General features: G+C 42.2%; 1 protein-coding gene across 1 annotated transcript in view; it reads left to right on the top strand.

Moving 5' to 3' along the window:
* Nucleotides 1–19922, top strand: part of DNAJC13 (DnaJ heat shock protein family (Hsp40) member C13) — a 94405-nt gene that overhangs the window by 22796 nt on the left and 51687 nt on the right. The window contains exons 6-20 of the mRNA XM_058657274.1: nucleotides 1603–1803; nucleotides 5019–5225; nucleotides 5320–5415; nucleotides 5755–5846; nucleotides 7685–7851; nucleotides 7949–8028; nucleotides 8111–8280; nucleotides 8619–8718; nucleotides 10470–10577; nucleotides 11215–11370; nucleotides 12399–12455; nucleotides 14760–14881; nucleotides 16880–16955; nucleotides 17205–17300; nucleotides 17955–18098. Coding sequence (XP_058513257.1) covers nucleotides 1603–1803; nucleotides 5019–5225; nucleotides 5320–5415; nucleotides 5755–5846; nucleotides 7685–7851; nucleotides 7949–8028; nucleotides 8111–8280; nucleotides 8619–8718; nucleotides 10470–10577; nucleotides 11215–11370; nucleotides 12399–12455; nucleotides 14760–14881; nucleotides 16880–16955; nucleotides 17205–17300; nucleotides 17955–18098 — 1872 coding nt within the window. The remainder of the gene's footprint in view (nucleotides 1–1602; nucleotides 1804–5018; nucleotides 5226–5319; nucleotides 5416–5754; nucleotides 5847–7684; nucleotides 7852–7948; nucleotides 8029–8110; nucleotides 8281–8618; nucleotides 8719–10469; nucleotides 10578–11214; nucleotides 11371–12398; nucleotides 12456–14759; nucleotides 14882–16879; nucleotides 16956–17204; nucleotides 17301–17954; nucleotides 18099–19922) is intronic.

Raw genomic sequence — 19922 nt, 5'->3', positions numbered from 1 at the left:
CTTGTCTCTTGTTCCTAATGAGTTGCATGGTGCACTTACTTTGCTTACATACTAGCAAGCAAGGTTTCCCTGTTAGTTTAGAAACCAGCTGCTTTCAAGAGAATACCCAAAGAGCTTGTGTATAAGCTTCCCTTTATGCCAGCTAACTTAGAACTTTTGTGATTCAGTGTTTCCAGAAGATGGCCCGAAGTGTAGTTCATCTAATGTTACGTCAGGAGTAAGGGACTGAAAGTGACACCTGAACCTCTCTTAAAAAAATGTTCAGATTCTGCTCCAAAGACTCGGCCGACTGAACCGTACCCGTACAAAAACTGAGTTTGGCCCTGAGCTACAACCTCCTGTTACCTTAAATAAGATAGCTCAGGAGGGGTTTCCCAAAGTCCTTGCCGACCCATGAAGTCCTAAGGAATGGTGATTCGTTCTCATAGGCATAGCACATAAATGACAGGTGGCTGGAACGGAGGATACCTCATGCAGTGGGCTTAGAATATGTAAATCGGCATAGTTGGGAAAGCAACAGCACGTTCTGTGGCCTCTGCTGCTCCGTCCTTGAAGGAGAGGCCCACCGTCGACCCGTCCTCTGTGTAAGAACCAAGGCTTGAAATGTGTTCTGGTTTAACTGAAGCCGCTTTTTCCACCTGCAGAAGTTCTTTATGGAACTGTTCTGTGCATGACACATCAGCACTGCTGAGGGGACTTGGCTGTGTGGTGTGCTCTTACGAATATTGGTTCAATACTGGATGTTAGTGGGAGTGTTCATGACTTAATGCCTTACTGTCTTCTGAACACGTGCCAGAATTCTTTACACTTTCCTGTTAGTATTCTCCAGCAACTGATCTATTTGTACGTGAAGAGTTGTGTAACTGACCATGTCTTCAGATTGATGACAGGAAGACATCGTGGTGTTTGGGGGAGGGAGAGACAATTATTTCACATTTGATGCTTTGTTCTCATTTGCTTTGCCTCATTTTTCTTTTTTTTTTTTTTAATTCAGTTCCATTCTGCTTAGCAGCCTAGATTAAATCTCTCTTTTTAAGAGTAGAATTAGATTACAAGTGAGCGTTGGCCGTTGTAATGATTTCTGATTGTCAGGTGCCTTAATGCTTCACCTGAGTGGGATTTCACTCACTGATGCGATCAGAACTCTAAAAGAGGACTTTCCAATAGTGTGATTAGAAAAACCTGAAGTCAGATTAGAACTCAGTGTTCTTATACAGAAAGAAAATGTACATTAATATACTGACCCGAATAGTTTAAATTGGATATTGTAAGTTAATTCTTTCAGCTATCTAACTTGGATTAAAATAATAGAAATCCTTTTCCCTGTAAGACCCTCTTAGAACATATTTTATCTAGGATTTCATTATAATTGGCTTGAGAATGGGTTAAAATTGTTTCACAAAATACTGTGACTAAACATTAATTAAGAATTTACTGTCTTATAGAGGATTAAAATTCTTAAATGTATATATACTTTGAAATAATTTGGATAGTAGCTCTAAGCCTAATGTTTAGATTTTTAGTGGTTTTAGCATTTATTGATACATTAAATGTACTTTATTTAATGGTTAAAAATCTAAAAATTCTGTTTCCTTTTTCTAGAGATATAACTGCTATAAGCATCATTGGAGTGACACGAGAAAACCTGTAATTTTGGAAGTAACTCCTGGAGGCTTTGACCAAATTAATCCTGCCACCAACAGAGTGCTCTGCTCCTATGACTACAGAAACATCGAAGGCTTTGTAGACCTCTCTGATTACCAGGGAGGGTTTTGTATTCTTTATGGAGGATTTAGCAGATTGGTAAGTAGTGTTTTTAAAAAGACATTGAAGAGGGACATGACAATTTGAAACAAAATGGGCTTTTTATTTCCTTTTAAATGTGTCATTTTAAAATATGACAGCCTTATTTCATTAGGAGTGAAGGCCTTGATATCAAAAGTGCCTAAGTTTGAATCCCAATTTTCCACTCTATCAATAAAGAGTAATATGTATAGCATAAGACTTTTTTTTTTAAAGATTTATTCATTTTATTACAGCCAGATACACACAGAGGAGGAGAGACAGAGAGGAAGATCTTCCGTCTGATGATTCACTCCCCAAGTGAGCCGCAACGGGCCGATGCGCACCGATCCGAAGCCGGGAACCTGGAACCTCTTCCGGGTCTCCCACACGGGTGCAGGGTCCCAGTGCATTGGGCCGTCCTCGACTGCCTTCCCAGGCCACAAGCAGAGAGCTGGATGGGAAGTGGAGCTGCCGGGATTAGAACCGGCGCCCATATGGGATCCCGGGGCTTTCAAGGCGAAGACTTTAGCCGCTAGGCCACGCCGCCGGGCCCAAGACTTTTTTTTTTTAAGGAAATTGGGTAGTATATCCAAAAATGCTTTGTATTATAGATACCTTAATTATAAATAAAGTGTGGGTGTAGTTGGGTATTTTTTTCTCTTCTTAAAACAAACAAGCAAACAACAACAACAACAAAAACTTCTTACTTAGTAATGTGGAGGCAGGCAGAAACAGAGCGTGTGCTCCCGGCTGCCAGTTTACTCCGCAGATACCATCAGTGGCCAGAGGCTCCTGTCACGTGGGCTGTAGGGATGCAGGCACCAGAGCCGTGAACTGCCCTCCAGGGCCTGCACTAGCAGGAAGCTGGGCTGGGAACACAGCCAGCACATGGACCCAGAGAGCCTGATCGGAGATGCCCCGGTGCCAAGCTGCGTCTTAACCGCAAGGCCAAATGCCCACCCTAGTGATTTTCATGGGTGTTAATGGCATACCTGAAAGTTTCTAAGTTTTCGTTGAAAAACAATTATAATCCGATAATCCTGACTTTGTAAGCTGGAGTATGAGTATATATTACAGCTGCAAATTTACAATCTGTTGTTTGTTTTTGTTTTCAAATTCACAACTATTTGTAGTTAAATTCTGGAATCCAGAAGTGACTTGAGTTGCTAAAAAGCTATTAGTCATTTATAGAAGCTGAACTATACAGATGATGATCTTTTTTGAACAGTATCCTGTTGTCGTTAATAAGATGTTACCGTAGATCTCAAAGGTGACCCACAGTCTGCGTGTGGAAAATGAACACAGTCTGCTGTGGCAGAGTGTGGTCTTGGGTTACTATTCCAGGAAAATGACCCACAGTCTGCTGTGGCAGAGTGTGGTCTTGGGTTACTATTCCAGGTTTTCATGGTTTGTATATGTGCTTCACATTGAGTAGTTAGCCAAGGCATCCATTTTAAAGATGGTAGGAACTAAACAGAATGACAAGATGCTGGGAAATTGGATTTATAAAAAAGCTTACTCTTAAGAGTTACAAGGTCCTTTGCATCCTGTATTTCTCTGTTTCCCAGTTAGGGGTACTCTTTGTTTTCCCTACCTGGAAACAACAGGACATTTTATTGTTCACGAGTGTAGGTCGGAGCAGTTAAGAGCCAAAGGAAAGCTGTGTTTCTGTGCCTCCTGCCGCAGCCTGCTGCTGCGGGGCTCTCCTCTAGGCAGAGGGAGTTTGAATGAGTAACCCCTTGGGGAAAGCATATCCGGTGACAGGAATGTGGCCTTGCAGGCTCTAACAGTAACTCAACCAGACTGTACAGTGCAGCAATAAAGTGAGTGTTGCAGGAGAGTTGTTTGATACCCTTCTATTGCCAGCTCTATGTTACTGCTTGAAGACAGAAAGAAGGCTGAATTTCAGAGTAAAGCCAGCCCTCTGTGATTAATGACTGAGCGATGGAGTCAGTTGATGGACAGCAAAGCATTTGGGAAAAAAATGTCTGTACTCAGCATGTACAGATTGTTTTCCTTGTCATTATTCCCTAAAGAACACAGTAAAACAATAATTTACATGTCATTTGCAGGTAAACATCTAAGAGATGAATTGGTATTAACGGGAATGTATATAAGTTGTGTGCAGATACTCTGGTGTTTGTGGAAGGGATTTGAGCAGATGTTGATGTCTGTAGGGGTGCTGGGACATTCCCCACAGGTGCAGCTGTTACCTGCCTTTTCAAAGACAGTGGTGAGGAGCAGTGCTTTCCACGTGACTCGGGCACTGCCAGGCACACATACATCCAGAGGTCACAGGTTTGTGCTGTGGCTGTGCTCTGGTTCCAGCTTCCTGCCGGTGTTCACCCTGGACGGCAACAGTGATGAATGGAAGACCCAGACGGGGTTCCAGGCTTCTTGCTGGTCCTGGGCCAGCCCTGGCTATTGCAGGCATTTGGAGAGCGAAGCAGTCATTCGATGGTCTTTGTTTGGTCCATCTTCTGTCTCTGTCTCAAGTAAAAAAAATGAAAATAGAACATTAGGAAAGAGGTACTTACATAAATAAATCTTGAGAAAAAAGTGTACTTTTGCCAGTTTACGATAACACAACAAATGTATTCAGCCAGCCTTTATCTAATACCTCTTGATCTGTGATGACTGTAACCATTTTCTAGAAGTAACATCAGTTTTATTTATTTATTTATAAACACTTACTTATGTGAAAGGCGGAGTTCCAGAGAGGGAGGGCAAAGTGTAATCTTGCATTCAGTAGCAGTTCACTTCCCAGCTATTCTCACAGCTGGGGCTGGAGCAGGACCAGGGAGCCTCATCCGGGTCTCCCGCGTGGGTGGCCAGCTCCCAGGTTCGAGGGCCATCTTCAGTTGCTTCAACAGGGTCTTGCCAAGGAAACCCACACGGTGGAATAGATGAAACCAGAGCTACCCTGACTGAAATGGGGAACTTGTGCTCACAGAGTGCCCTGCCTCCCACCCCCACTCTTTGGGGCCTCTTTGTGGCCTGAAGTTAATGAGGCAGATTCCATTTGTTTAGTTTGTTGCAGGGTTCTGTATCTCAGACTGTGTGGTTTTAATTTAGTAACTTTTCCAATTACAACCCAACGCTTGCCCACCTCTGGTAGGTTCCCCTGCATCTCTTTTCTTGAGAATTGCTACTTTAACCTCTTTGAGATGATTTAACACACTTGTATTTTAGTTGTTTCAACTCGGACTTACTGAATTTCAAAATTTGTGCAGCATTTGTTTGCATCAGAGCAAAGGGAAGAGATTATCAAAAGTGCAATAGATCACGCCGGCAACTACGTGGGTATCTCGCTGCGGATTAGGAAGGAACCTTTAGAATTTGAGCAATATTTGAATCTCCGTTTTGGAAAATACAGTACCGATGAGTCCATCACATCTTTGGCAGAGTTTGTGGTCCAAAAAATATCACCTAGACATTCGGTAAGAGCTGCATGCGGCGATAAAAATCTGTTCACCTAATTTGATATTTTTGTTTAGTAACTTTTTGATAATGTGTGGCTTTTATTGTTTGCAGGAGCCTGTGAAGAGAGTCTTAGCGCTTACGGAAACGTGCTTGGTGGAACGAGACCCGGCCACGTACAATATCGCAACGGTGAAACCCTTAGGAGAAGTGAGTCCCAGCATGATTAGCTTAAATAGACTTCCTATTGATAATTTGATGTAGTTTTCCATTTTAGGGTTCATTTATACTTAAAGAGTGGGAATCAGGAGGAATTGTTTATTAAATACTTAAGTTTATATTTGTTGGTGTTAAAGCAGTGGCTATTAACTGTTTTCTGAGTATATAAAAGAGGAACTTTTCAATAATTGAAAATTTGATGCTTGACACTTTAAGTGTCAGACTCTAATGTTGTAATCAAGGTACATTTTCGAATACCGTAACTGATGTATTTTTTTTATGAAATAGCATTAAATTAAACTTTTCTCTTAAAATTTTTGCTTTTGTTAGGTTTTTGCATTGGTTTGTGATTCAGAAAATCCACAGATTTTTACCATTGAATTTATAAAAGGGCAGATTCGAAAATACTCTTCAACAGAAAGGTACTGTAAAAAATGTTACCAAGCTTTTGAGCTCCTTGGCATGTGGAAGGTGAAGTGCTTGACCAACTTCAGAATTACTTGAGAAAAGACAATATTGTGTATTTAAAATGACTTTTTGCTAGTTGCCACAATTATGAAGACAACGAAAGAGGTAGTTTCAGTTAAATTGATATTATGAAAATAAAGTCTTTTTCTAGTTTGAGAGACAGTGCTTCCCTCTGCTGGTTTACTGCCTGGATGCGCAGAGCGGTTCCTGGGGGTCCAGGCCCGGAGCTGGAGGCTCCCACAGGCAGGAGGGACCACTCCCGTGCTCCGTCAGCACTGTATCCCAGTGTCCACTCGAGCAGGAAGCTGGGCTCGGGAGCAGAGCGGTGCTGATTCAGATGCTGCAGTGGGAGATCTGGATGTAACCTGGTCATAACCACTGCAGCAGAAACCAGTGCTTGAAGAGCGGTGCCTTTAACTGCTGCTGTTCAGGCAGTAGCAGGTTGCTTCTGTATCTACGCTTGGGGTTAGAAATGTTAAACTAGTTTTCCAGTGGAATATTCCTGTGAACTGCCATAGCTCATCAGTAGACGTGGTTATAATGCTGTTCTGTAAATGACTCGATATCCCTTTATGTGTTCGGATGAACTTGGCATTTGGAACATTCCTGGTAGTTCTTTCATGCTGGTTTGGTAGATTGAGATTGGTTGTACTTTTTAAATGATTATACACCGGGCCCAGTGCTGTAGCCTAGTGGCTGTAGTCCTTGCCTTGCATGCACAAGGATCCCATATGGGTGCTGGTTTGTGTTCTGGCTGCTCCACTTCCTTTCCCGCTCCCTGCTTGTGGCCTGGGAGAGCAGCAGAGGAGAGTCCAAGGCCTCGAGACCCTACACCTGCATGGGAGACTCGCAGGAGGCTCCTGACGCTTGGCTTTGGATTGGCTCAGCTCTGGCCATTGTGGCCACTTGGGGAGTGAATCAGCAGATGGGAGATCTTTTTCTGTCTCTCTTTCTCTCTGTAAATCTGCCTAAGAAAAATAAATGCATCTTAAAAATAATAATAATAAATTACTACAAACAATTCTGGCATGCCTTGGTACTGTGTAGCAATGTGGTCTTTGTTTTTATTCACTTGGTGTAGTATGACCCATAACTGTTTTATATTTTAGGAAGTGTTAAATCTAAGGTCATCAGGAGTGAAGTTTTAAACAATAGATTATGTATTATTTGTCCTGTCCTGGAAGAAAGGGAAGAAAGCATTGTATCCGTCCACACCGGGTGTCAGTGGAGAGGCAGGGTGCTGCCTGTCAGATTTTGGTGTCCAACAGGAAGAAGGGCTGGACTAGCCCGTGCAGTAACGTGGCGAGGAAGACACGTGACATGCCTAGTGGACAATTCCGATTTTGCAAATTTTCTTTTTAAAAAGTTAAACCGTTGAGACGGCAGATCAGCGTTTGCCGAGGGCAGGGCAGCTGTTGGGTTAAATGGGCACAAAGGGCATCAGAACTACATTTTAAAAATAATGATTGTATAAATTGAAAATCAGTATACTGTACATTATAATTTAGTTTATTTAATGATTTGTGAGTTAGACCTGAATAAAACTGAAACGCTCTTTGAAAACAGCAAGCGTTCTAGCTCTAGTGGTTCAGTAATCTCTCTGAGGTTTTCTGCCGGCAAGGGGAAGAGGTGGGGCAGGCCCTAGAGCCCCAGACCCTCCAGAAGCGCTGCTCTGTGTGTTTCCCCTTGGACCCACTGAGGGTCCCTACACAGGCTCTGGGCCCGCACTGCTTCTCATCAGATCCGTCTTCATTGCCAATCTCAAAGCCTTCTTTCTGTTAACCCTGCTTAGAGATTCCCTGCTGGCAAGTTTGCTGGACGGAGTCCGAGCATCTGGGAACCGGGACGTGTGTGTCAAGATGACGCCGACTGACAAAGGGCGGAGGTGGGGATTGCTCAGCATGCCTGTTGATGAGGAGGTCGAGAGCCTTCATCTCAGGTTCCTGGCTGCACCTCCAAGTATGTACCTCCCTACGTGTTTCACTCCATCCTTTAACAGTAATTGAAAATGAAGAATGCAAACCTCTAAGTCTTGAACATTTTTATTTTCTTACAGATGGCAACTTTGCAGATGCTGTGTTCAGGTTCAATGCTAATATTTCCTACAGTGGAGTTCTACATGCAGTAACACAGGATGTAAGATAAATTTGTCATAGTTTGCTCATTGTTGTTAACTTTGGATATGAAAACTTTTTTGAAATGTTCTTCCTTCACCTAGGGTCTCTTCTCAGAAAACAAAGAAAAACTGATTAATAATGCCATTACAGCGTTGTTGTCCCAAGAGGGAGATGTGGTTGCTTCCAACGCGGAGCTGGAGAGTCAGTTCCAGGCGGTGAGGAGGCTCGTGGCTTCCAAAGCTGGCTTTCTGGCCTTCACTCAGCTTCCAAAGTAAGTTGCCTTTGGAGACTTCTCCGAGTAGTAAATAGTGAGCAGTTTACCTCCGTGACCATCCTTGGTGCTTTAATACGGTGATAAAGTGTTGCTGTTGTCTTACGAAAAGTAGAAAGAAGATGTGTGGCGTTGAGGGAGTGTGTGCCCCACACTGCACTGCAAGTTTGGGGTATCACATACCTTCAAAAAACGTCTTCCCCTGAAATAACATTTGTGAAAACTAGTAAGTCTCAGGGTAGCATTCAGAATACTGTAACTCCTGCAGTGTTTAACGTAGAGGAACTTCGGATGAAGGCTCCAGACTGTTGTCACGCGCGTGCCTTTTGTGCCGGCAGGTTCCGGGAGCGTCTCGGGGTGAAGGTGGTGAAGGCTCTCAAGAGGGGCCACAGCGGGGTCGTCCACGCGGCCATCGATATGCTCTGTGCCCTCATGTGTGTGAGTAGGACGTGTCCGACGACAGCAGTGCATCCTCACTGCCTGGTGGCTTGATTCGCCCACAGGCTCACCCCACCTTGCCTTTTACAGTGAAGTTCTTGATCCTTAAGTGTTCTCATCATGATTTATTTAGTCAGAAAACCTTTGTTCAGCACAGGCTGCGTGCCAGGCAGTGTTTTGGTACTAGATACATACGTGGGTTGAAGCGAAGTTTTGCTTCCGTCAGCTTGCGGTGGGAAGGGAGGCCTGTGTGTGCAGTTCAGTCTGTCCCTGGGCCCTCGGGCCAGGGCTCACTCCAAGGCAGTACTTAATTTTCGCTTGGAAAGTGACAAAGGTGAAAAATTCTAAGCCAGTCATCCTGGAAGGTATTACATTTGATCAGGAAGACATCTTCCATCTCTGAGCATTCTTTCCAAGAAGAGGAAGTAGCATCCGTAAGCAGATTTGGGAAGCAGTAAACAGAGACTAAGTTCTGCATGGGGGTAACTAGAGTTTTGAAGCTGGAGTTACCTGTGCATTCAGAGGAGCTGGGCTTTTACCCTTTTAAGGCACGATTGACAAGCTGTTCCTTACGGCAGCAGTACTTGGCTCCTGGCGGAGACATTTCGGCGCTCTACTGAGCGGTGAAGCTTCAGCTCAGTGGCTTGTACAGTCACACTGTTGCTTCTGATGAGCTTCCAGTTTGTCATTCCTGTCAGTCTGTATACCATCTGGAACTTGTCCTTCAGTGAAGTATTTCAAGCAAACTTAGTGGGATAGAACAGAGAAAAGGTCCCTTGCACTCCTAAAACTTGGAGTTTATTTCCAAAAGTACACTGTAGTTTCTTTTTATTAACTCCAAAAATTCCATTAAGAGAATTAAGAGCTAGACATAAAATAATGGTGTTATACACGCATATTGAGTCTTTATTATAATAAGGTATGTTAACTGTATGTTCTATATGAGCTGTCTCATTTAAGCTTCATAATAGTTCCATAAATACTAGTACTCTTATTTTATGGCTGAAAAAGATGAGGCTCAGAGAGGTAACTTACCTGTCCTAAAACCTCTCAGACACAGTAGTTAAAGTCAGACTTTGAGTCCTATTCCTACCCATCATGGTGGAATGCACTTTTAAAAAATACGTATTTTTATTGGAAAGGCAGATCTCTAAGGAGGAGAGACAGAGAGAAAGATCTCCCATCCGCTGGTTCACTCCCCAAACGGCCGCAGTGGCTAGAGCTGAGCCAGTCTGAAGTCAGGAGCCTCTTGCTGGTCTCCATTGCAGGTGCAGAGACCCAAGGCATATGGGCCATCCTCCTGCTTTTCTAGGCCACAATCAGAAAGCTGGATGGGAAGTGGAGCAGCCAGGACACACACCAGCGTCCATTTGGGATTCCCCATATGGGATCCCAGCGCTTGAAGGAGGGTTAGCCAGTTGAGCCATTGTGTGCCAGGCCCTAGTGCTTGGTTTATTTAATGTTCAGTTTTATCATTGCTAATTTGAATTATAAAATTTACAAGGAGGTCTTGACCTTTCAGAGGATCACATTAAAGTGAAACATTGAGCTCTTTGGGGGGAAAGTGGGATCCGACTGAGGAGGAAATGTCACTTCTGCCTGCATGTCTCGTCTCGAGCTTCCTGTCTGCCTTGCGCTTTAAAGGCTGTGGTTTTCACGTTTCCAGCCTGTAGCAGATGCGCTGTGAATGACTTGTGTGTGATGCTAACACATGGGACCACTTTTGAATTGTCACTGTTTTTGATCAATAGCCCATGCATGATGACTATGACTTAAGACAAGAACAGCTAAACAAAGCTTCTCTTCTCTCTTCAAAGAAGTTTCTGGAAAACTTACTGGAGAAATTTAATTCCCATGTGGTAAGTTATATTTTAAGTTGTACTTTTGGGAAATAGTGTACCATTATTGAAAGATATCCTTAAAGTATAATGCGAACTCTTTTTTTTTTTCTTTTTTTGGTTTTAATTGCAGCTCATAAAATTTTTGTCAATGTTAATTGGTGGCAGTTCAACTTGATTGCTAACAGCAATGTTCTGTCTTAGGACTGTATCCATTTATCTAAGAAGAATACATTGAAGAGCCTTTATATAATCATTTTCTAGATTTTTTTTTTCTCGTTCTTTAAAAATTTAATTATGTGATGCAGTGCTCTCAATCAGGTAAAGGCTTATTGCTTAGTCACTGACAACATTTTGGGAGATGCACGTTCTGTAATATCTAGAAGGAGAAAGAGTGCATTGTGGGTTGTGTATTTCACCTTAGTCATACACATTCGGACCGTCCTAGTTAAACATTTGAGTGATTTAATTATGTTTCTTTGAAGCTGATGGATATTAGATTAACTGCATCTGGAAAACAGATGCTGTTTAGGAGTCGTCATGTTGAGAAACTAAAGTGGGTTTTGTGTCTCCCACACAGAACAGGAGACAGGAACGCTGTGAGGTTTTCTGGAGATCCCTGTTTGTGTTTTGAAGGCAGTTTCTGGCTTTGTTGCAGGATCATGGGACCGGCGCCCTGGTGATTAGCTCACTGCTGGACTTCCTCACCTTTGCCCTCTGCGCTCCCTACAGCGAGACAAGTGAGGGGCAGCAGTTTGATATGCTGTTAGAGATGGTGGCATCCAATGGAAGAACCCTCTTCAAACTGTTTCAGGTGAGAGCATGTTTTTATGAATAAGTACGAATTAAAACAAACCTACTTTCAAAATCAGAATGTTTTATAAAATGCTATATGCATGCTTCTATGTAATGACACGTAAAGCCAGCCTAGTGTATTATCTTAAGACATTTTAGCCCTGTGTGAGTGTCTTGTGGTATTTATTTGAACGTCAGAGAGACCCAGCTTTCAGTACTGTTCCACTCCTCAGGTGCCTGCAGCAGCCGAGGCTGGGCCGGGCCAAAGCCTGGAGCTGGGAGCTCAGCCTAGGTCTGCAGTGTTGGGAGGCTGGGCCAAGCTGAACCCAAGAGCTGCTTCCAGGTCCCACCCCTCACCTGGGTAGCTAGAGCCCAAACGTTTGGGCCATTTTCTGCTACTTTTCTCAGCTATCAGCAAAGAGCTGGATTGAACCAGTGCCCTTATGGAATGCTGTCCCAGCAGGCAGTAGCTTAACTTGCTATGCCACACACTAGCCCCTGACCACTGTTTTGAATGACTCTTTCCAATTTCAAAGTAGTGACCATCCCCCCCCCCTTTTTTAAACCTATAGTAGGTCCTTTACTAATCCCTGAATGAGGTGAGCTTGAGCAGGCTGTTAAACATTGGAAAGTATTTTATGTAGATGTAGGTATATATAAGAATATTACAAAAAGTTAATAGAAAAACAGAATTTAAATATATTGTGTATTTTCTGTGAACTTTTTCAAGCCTTATATTTGTTTTCTCTTAGTGTCATTTTTTAATATGATGCATTCAAGTAGTTAACAAGTATGTATCATACATTTATTAAATACATGCCAGCTGTTTCCTACTAATATAATTTGCTTGTGTTTACGTACCTACGTCTATCAAGTTGTATTGTAAGAATACCTAGAATATATTTTTAACCAAATTGTGTTTGACTTAGAGACTGATTTTGTGACCTGTATGAACTGTAGATTGTCCTGAAGAGCAACAGTTAAAGGTATTGGGACAAAATTGTTTTTAATCAGTGATGTCCTCCCCTTGCCCCCGCCCTTTTAAAGCATCCTTCCACGGCCATCGTGAAGGGAGCCGGATTGGTTATGAAGGCAATAATAGAGGTGAGATGATGATTTTGAAATTTTAAACTTAAACTGAATGTTGATCAGCTGTTTAATTGAAGCTAGCAAAATTGCCTTTCAATATTTCATGAAAGCGTGCAATTACCTAAATAAGAAAATTAATTTAAATTCTTTAATTAGAAGTTCATTAGTAAAGAGCTTGAAATTCTTAAGTTATAGAGCAAATAAACCTTTCTGCATTATTATTTATTTAAAAATATTTAGAGTGTGCTTCTCTCTTGCTTTTCATCAAGGGATGAGGATGATGATATTGAAATCTTGAATGACTGTTTCATACCAAAAACCCAATGAAGTTAATTCATAACAGTGATGTCACATGGTAATGGCAGCAGAGTGTTGTTCATGTTAACGTGCGTTTGTAGTTGTCGATCAGGGAGAAACTGGTTCTCTAGGGTGGATGCTTAGCCTCTGCGTGTGTTTTCTTTTCAAAGCTTCATTTGTGTATTAGAGAGGCAGAGAAGAAGTGGTTCACTCTAAATCCCTACAACAGCTAGGGCTGGGCCTGAGTGAAGCCAGGAGCCTAAGTCCTCAGGCTGTGACCTGATGCCGCCCAGGTGCATGAGGGTGCACTGGTAGGGAATGGACTGGAGGCTGCTGCGCTGCCTCCTGTGGGCTCTGCATCCCAAGTGGCGCTTCAGCCTCCTCCACCATGACACCCAGCTGCCTTTCCTGTTTCCTGAAAAGATGACGCTGTGAATTTCAGCTACGATTGAAATCTCTTTTCTAATTCTTGCATGCTGTTTTCACAGTAGCAACTTGAAGAAATTGTAAGAGTACTCCTTCTAAGAACAACAAAAACAGCAAAAAACTGTAGCTATTGTGGCACATAAAACTTAGTAATAAGCACAAAATTATCATGCTTTTAAATAACATGTAGACATTGAACTTGTAGGATCGGATTACCAGTGTTTGCATTTTGATAGATACATACATATACATGCATGCATACATACATACATATACATACATATACATACACATACATGCATGCATGCATACATACATCTAAAGGCCGATTTTCTTTGCTGTGGTTAAGGACTTCTGTATTCAATCTTAGCTTCAAAAGTAAGTACGGCTTCTTTCTACTTTTATGTAGTTGCAGTAGCCAAGGAGACCATGAGACCAAATGAAAGTGTGCATTTGACCTGATTCACCAATATTTGGCCATTTAGTAGTACATAGCACTTATACATTATATACAGAAATATTTCTTAAGTGCCAAGTAAAACCAGATTTTTTACTTTGGGCTTCAGGTAGACAGCATGCAGGTCAGAGCCATAGCCAGTTACTGGAGTTGGCATCTTTCTTGTCCTTTAAATCCTAGCAGCTACTCTAAGTACTGTCTTGGGGGCTCATGTGGAATGCCAGCAGTGCGGTGCTGGCCTCATCTGCTCCAGTTTATGGTCTGTATGCGTACCATATATTCATTTGATATAATTGTATTATACACTCTTTTTTTTTAAGATTTTACTTATTATTATTGGAAAGCCAGATATATAGAGAGGAGGAGAGACAGAGAGGAAGATCTTCAGTCCGATGATTCACTCCCCAAGTGAGCCGCAACGGCCGGTGCTGCGGCGATCCAAGCTGGGAACCAGGAACCTCTTCCGGGTCTCCCACGCGGGTGCAGGGTCCCAAGGCTTTGGGCCGTCCTCGACTGCTTTCCCAGGCCACAAGCAGGGAGCTGGATGGGAAGTGGAGCTGCCGGGATTAGAACCGGCGCCCATATGGGATCCTGGGGCTTTCAAGGCGAGGACTTGAGCCCCCAGGCCACGCCCCCCGGGCCACGCCCCAGGCCACGCCGCCGGGCCCTCTATACTCTTTCATTAACATTTTGAGCATTTTTGACAAGATTCTAAAAACCGCATTACTTTGTAATTTCTGACTAGTAATTATACTTACATCAACTTTAAAGAATAATTACGTTCACCCCGAGAATGCACGTGGATGTATCACTAATAAGGGCTAATGTCCGCGATAGGAATTACTTAAACACAGACCTCCAGATCACCTGCCACTTGGCATGTGCACATGCAGCTGTAGTATTCATCTCGCAAAGCACGATTCACAAAGGTAAACTCACTGGAAAATATTTAAGCCTCATGCCAAAGACAAATAATATTCTAAAGATTACCTATACTGTTCCATGACTGTGTTACATTTGCCTGTTGTGTTAGTTTTGACTATAACTATTTTATGTGAAGATGTAAGATTAGTTTTTTGACGTTGAGATAGCTTGCTATAGATCGATGCTTTAGGGATCATCTTGCCCTTTTTCCAAAGGAAGGTGACAAAGAAATTGCTACAAAAATGCAGGAACTTGCCCTCAGTGAAGGTGCCTTACCGCGACACTTGCATACTGCGATGTTTACAATAAGCTCAGATCAAAGGATGCTTACAAATAGGTAGGTCGCTTAATTTGCTATAAATTAACTTGCTGTTTAGAGATTTGATTCAGATTCTACATTAAACAACCTGAACAGGTGTTTGGATTACACAAATGTTCCATTTTATTACAATAAATTCAGCGCTCTCCCAGTCCTTGTAGAAGATTGTACCCAAATTCTCATCGTCTTCTCCCTTGAATAGTTTGAAGAGGGGGTGGAAACTACTTGCTTTGTCTCCCTTGTGATGCAGCTTTGAAGCCAGACTCCTGGCCTGTGAATGGGGTACAGGATCTGGAAGCTTGTGGAGTGGCAACCACATGCCAGGCCCTCTCCCTTTCCTGTGACCATCTGGCGCTCACATGACGCTGTGTCAAAGAAGAGTTGATTTTTAAATATCTTTGGTCAGTTGATATTTCTGCTTAAAAAGAAATGAAAACCTTAAACATGTATCCAGCCTAAACTGGGTTTATCCTAAATCTCTTGAACTTAAACAGTGTCCTGTTTGTGGGATCTTCTTTATCTTCTAATAAGCATTCAGATACGGGGAAACACATACATCTTGTCATTTAGTACAGACTACATGAGTTCTAGCCCTTTCGTTTTTTTTTTATTTTTATTTTTATTTTTATTTTTTATTTTTTTTAATAGATGAATTTGAGATGGTAACCCCTTTTATAAATTTTTTTTTTAAAAGATTTATTCATTTTATTACAGCCAGATATACACAGAGGAGGAGAGACAGAGAGGAAGATCTTCCGTCCGATGATTCACTCCCCAAGTGAGCCGCAACGGGCCGATGCCCGCCGATCCGATGCCGGGAACCTGGAACCTCTTCCGGGTCTCCCACGCAGGTGCAGTGTCCCAAAGCACTGGGCCGTCCTCAACTGCTTTCCCAGGCCACAAGCAGGGAGCTGGATGGGAAGTGGAGCTGCCGGGACTAGAACCGGCGCCCATATGGGATCCCGCGGCTTTCAAGGCGAGGACTTTAGCCGCTAGACCACGCCGCCGGGCCCTCGTTTTTAAAAAAAGGTTTATTTTTTTATTGGAAAGGCAGATATACAGAAAGATGTCGTGTCTGCTGATTCACTCCCCAAGTGGCCACAACGGCCGAAGCTGAGCCATCAGGAGCCAGGAGCCTCCTCCACGTCTCCCATGTGGGTGTAGAGTCCCATAGTTTTGGGCCATACTAGACTGCGTTCCCAGCCACAATCAGGAAGCTGGGATATGAACTGGCGCCCTTATGGGATCTTGGCAGATGCAGGCAAGGATTTAGGTGCTGGGCCACCGTGCCGGACGCAGCTTTTTCAGTCTTCATGGTTCCTTTCAGGTCTCCCAAGCAGCCTACTTTGACATTAGTAAAAAATGTCTGTATCATATGTATCATAAATGTGATTAACAATATTTTTTACTTTTTAAATAATTACATAAAATTGCTGAGTTATGCTACTTTGTTGTAATACTGTAAATTTCCTTTCTTTGTCATTTGTGTGCAATGACAAAATTGTTACTGTCACAATATGCTGCCCTGCCATTAATTTTCTACTGTAGAGATCTATTTTAGAAGCTCTCTGCATGCTTCACTTGTAAATGTTAGACACAAAAGTAATGTTCTGTGTTCCTGGGAGGACACTTTCCTATATAAGTTGCTATTTCCCATAGTACTCTCTCCTTAGCAATCGTTCATTAAAATAGAAACTATTTTACATTAACTCGCCTGTGTTAGATGTCCGCTTACAAGACAAGGAAACTAAAATCAATCAATTGAATTTCCAGTTAACATGTTAATTCAAGAAACATTTTAATTTGGAGAAAATTCCAAAGTGTTATGAATATTTAAATTACTGCTTCAGTTTTCCATATTAAAATACTAATTTTCATTATCGTTTTTAACATCAAAATGATTGTTTTAATTATAGCTATATATTTCTTATAATTATGATATTTTGTTCTTAACAATTCCTTTCTGTTCTAGCTGAGATAAAGCAGCAAACCTTTCTCAACGTCTGCTTTTTTCAGACAGCTAAGCAGGCACTTAGTCGGACTCTGGACCGCCGATAACACAACTGCGACAAACTTGCTGAAACGCATTTTGGTGAGTCACTGGAGAAACGGAGAAGGTCTTGATATGTGGGTTTTGCCCAGCAATAGTTGACAGAATACATTGTTTGTACTGTTAGTTTCTAAAAGCATTTTATTGAGAAGGTATTTATCGTTGGAGTTATCTCATAGTTGCTAACCCTAAGTAGCAAAATCACAACATTATTTTGTTTGGGTTTTTAAGATTAAAAATTGATTTTGTGTGTGAAAATCGATTTTGTTTTGTTTTTCATTGCCCTCGTAGCCGTCAGGCTTGCTGGCGTATCTGGACAGCTCAGACCCGGTGCCCGAGAAGGACGCCGATCGGATGCCCGTTCGAGACAATGTGAAGATAGCGATGGTAATGGGGCCGCCCTGAGTGTTTCCTCGGGATTGAGTGGGCTGCCACGTCTGATTCTTCTCTGAACCACACTGAGCATTTAAGGAAGAAACAGAAATATCCACTGCATTGAGAATTCATGTGTTATTGTGAATACCACCTTTCTCGAGATAGAATTAAATACATCATAAATTCACCTGTCTTTAGTGTAAAACACTTTTTTTAGTACATTTTGTCATGATTTTATGAATAGTACCTAAATAAATTGCTTCTGTAACTCAGCTTACTGAAACATTCAAAAATGGACTTCTAGTTTATGTATTTTGCACATAATAAGAGATTGATAAATTGGTGAGAAGACAAACACTGAAAAGTTAGTTAGAACTTTTTTCTTATAAAATTGTGTTAGTTACTAATGATTGTTAGAGTTGGGATGGCCGAGAAAGCCGAGCATCTTTCCTGATGGACAGATGTAGTAATTGCACAGATGGGATGAGGATCCTCTGCCTTCTCCTCGGTGCTTATCTCCCATTGGGGTCTTGTCACCTGTCAAGGGTTAACTGAACCCTAATATCCCACATTAATATGTCTGGTAAAATAGAATGACTCAGCTTTACATAGAATTTCTAAATAAACCTGTCAACAGCTGTGTAATGGATTTTAACTATTTTACAGGATCAATATGGAAAATTTAATAAAGTTCCAGAGTGGCAAAGACTAGCTGGGAAAGCTGCTAAAGAAGTCGAGAAATTTGCCAAAGATAAAGTGGACCTCGTGTTAATGCACTGGAGGGATCGGATGGGCATTGCACAGAAAGAGGTAAGTGTGTGATCTGCTTTCAGATGTCTGGCGCCAATTATAGAACGACTTGTGCTTGGGTTAAATTCTGAAAACGAAGTGTTGTCAAGATGAACTAAAATGAGCTGTGCTGCCTTTGGGGGGGGGGGGTGCTCATTTATTGTATTTTGAGAGGCAGATTTTGTAGAGAGGAGAAAGATCTTCCTTCTGTTGGTTTACTTCCCAAATGACCACAAAGCCAGGAACCAGGAACTGCTCCTGGGTCTTCATGTGGGTGCGGGAACTTAAGGGCTTGGGTTGTCCAGCGCTGCTTGCCCAGGCCACAAGTAGGGGGCTGGATCAGGAAGCATCCAGAACATAAACCAGTGGTCATTGGGAATGTTGACACTTGAAAGTGGCAGATTAGCCAGCTGAGCCATCTTGCCAGCCCCATGAGCTATGCTTCTTCAATAATCAGAGTGTTTGTGAAGTCATTTGTTTGTAGCTGATGTTCTGTTGGACTAGTGAGAACCTTTGACTGATACAAAAAACTTTTACTAAGAATTCATGTTACTCTTAGTTCATATTGCTCCTAGTTTAGGGATTTATCTCCTAGTTTAGGGATTTATCTACTAGTTGTGGCTTCTAATGCTGTAATTCAGTGTTTGGAGTTCCTTTTTCTATACAGCAGTTGCGTTTTCATTACTACAGGTTGCTGGCCTTTTCCTGAGGGGGTGGGACCTTAAAGTGCTTTTTAACTAGAGGCTGTAAGGAAAGTTTTCTGATTAAAACCAAATATTCACTTACTTATGTACGTTACTCAATGCACATTGCATTGGTTTATGTGATAATTCACAGAATTAAAAACTATAGAAATCATTTCCTTATACAGCTGATTTCGTATTTCAGACAGTGTTTACTTTTCAAGAATGTATTACTCATGTTACATTCTTTTGTGGTTTAGTAGTTTTGCTTGTTTGTATCATTTAACACTTTCTTAATTAAGTTGTAGACTTTTGTGTTTTAATCTCTGCCACTTTATGATTCTATGATTTATGACAAACATTTTCATAATCTGAAATAACTATGGATTTGACTTGGAGCAGAGCCGCTTAACCATTCGTTCACATCTCTTCAGTTGCAAGCTGTACATATATTCATTCCTGTCCCAAGAGCAGGAGCCTTCAATTGATTTGAATAACAAATGCCTTTAAGACTTTTGGTCATAGGGTTTGAGAAGTAGGCTCACCTTTCCTGTGTTCAAGTGAAGGGGATTTTTTTTTCTTAATTTTAAATTTTTTTCCTTTTTGAAATTAAATTCAGGATATGGGCCCGGCGGCGTGGCCTAGCGGCTAAAGTCCTCGCCTTGAAAGCCCCGGGATCCCATATGGGCGCCGGTTCTAATCCCGGCAGCTCCACTTCCCATCCAGCTCCCTGCTTGTGGCCTGGGAAAGCAGTTGAGGACGGCCCAAAGCTTTGGGACACTGCACCCGCGTGGGAGACCTGGAAGAGGTTCCTGGTTCCCGGCTTCGGATCGGCGGGCACCGGCCCGTTGCGGCTCACTTGGGGAGTGAAACATCGGATGGAAGATCTTCCTCTCTGTCTCTCCTCCTCTCTGTATATCCGGCTTTCCAATAATAATAAAATCTTTAAAAAAAAAAAAAAAGAAATTAAATTCAGGATACAAACAGTGTGGTGAGCTTAAGTCTCTGCTACAGGTGTAAAATGTGTTGAATTGCCTGCTGCGCAGTGGTGTGTTTGTAGTTTTTAAAATAGAAGTTGCACTTCACTTGTGTCTGAATGTGGATGCCTTCTTCCTTAGATGTTTGAGTCTGTAGTTGCTGGTTTGGCCTCAATAGCACTTTA

The sequence above is a fragment of the Ochotona princeps genome, chromosome 30, assembly GCF_030435755.1.
Source record: "Ochotona princeps isolate mOchPri1 chromosome 30, mOchPri1.hap1, whole genome shotgun sequence".
NCBI lineage: Eukaryota > Metazoa > Chordata > Mammalia > Lagomorpha > Ochotonidae > Ochotona > Ochotona princeps.
This window is presented reverse-complemented; position numbering and strand designations above follow the sequence as displayed.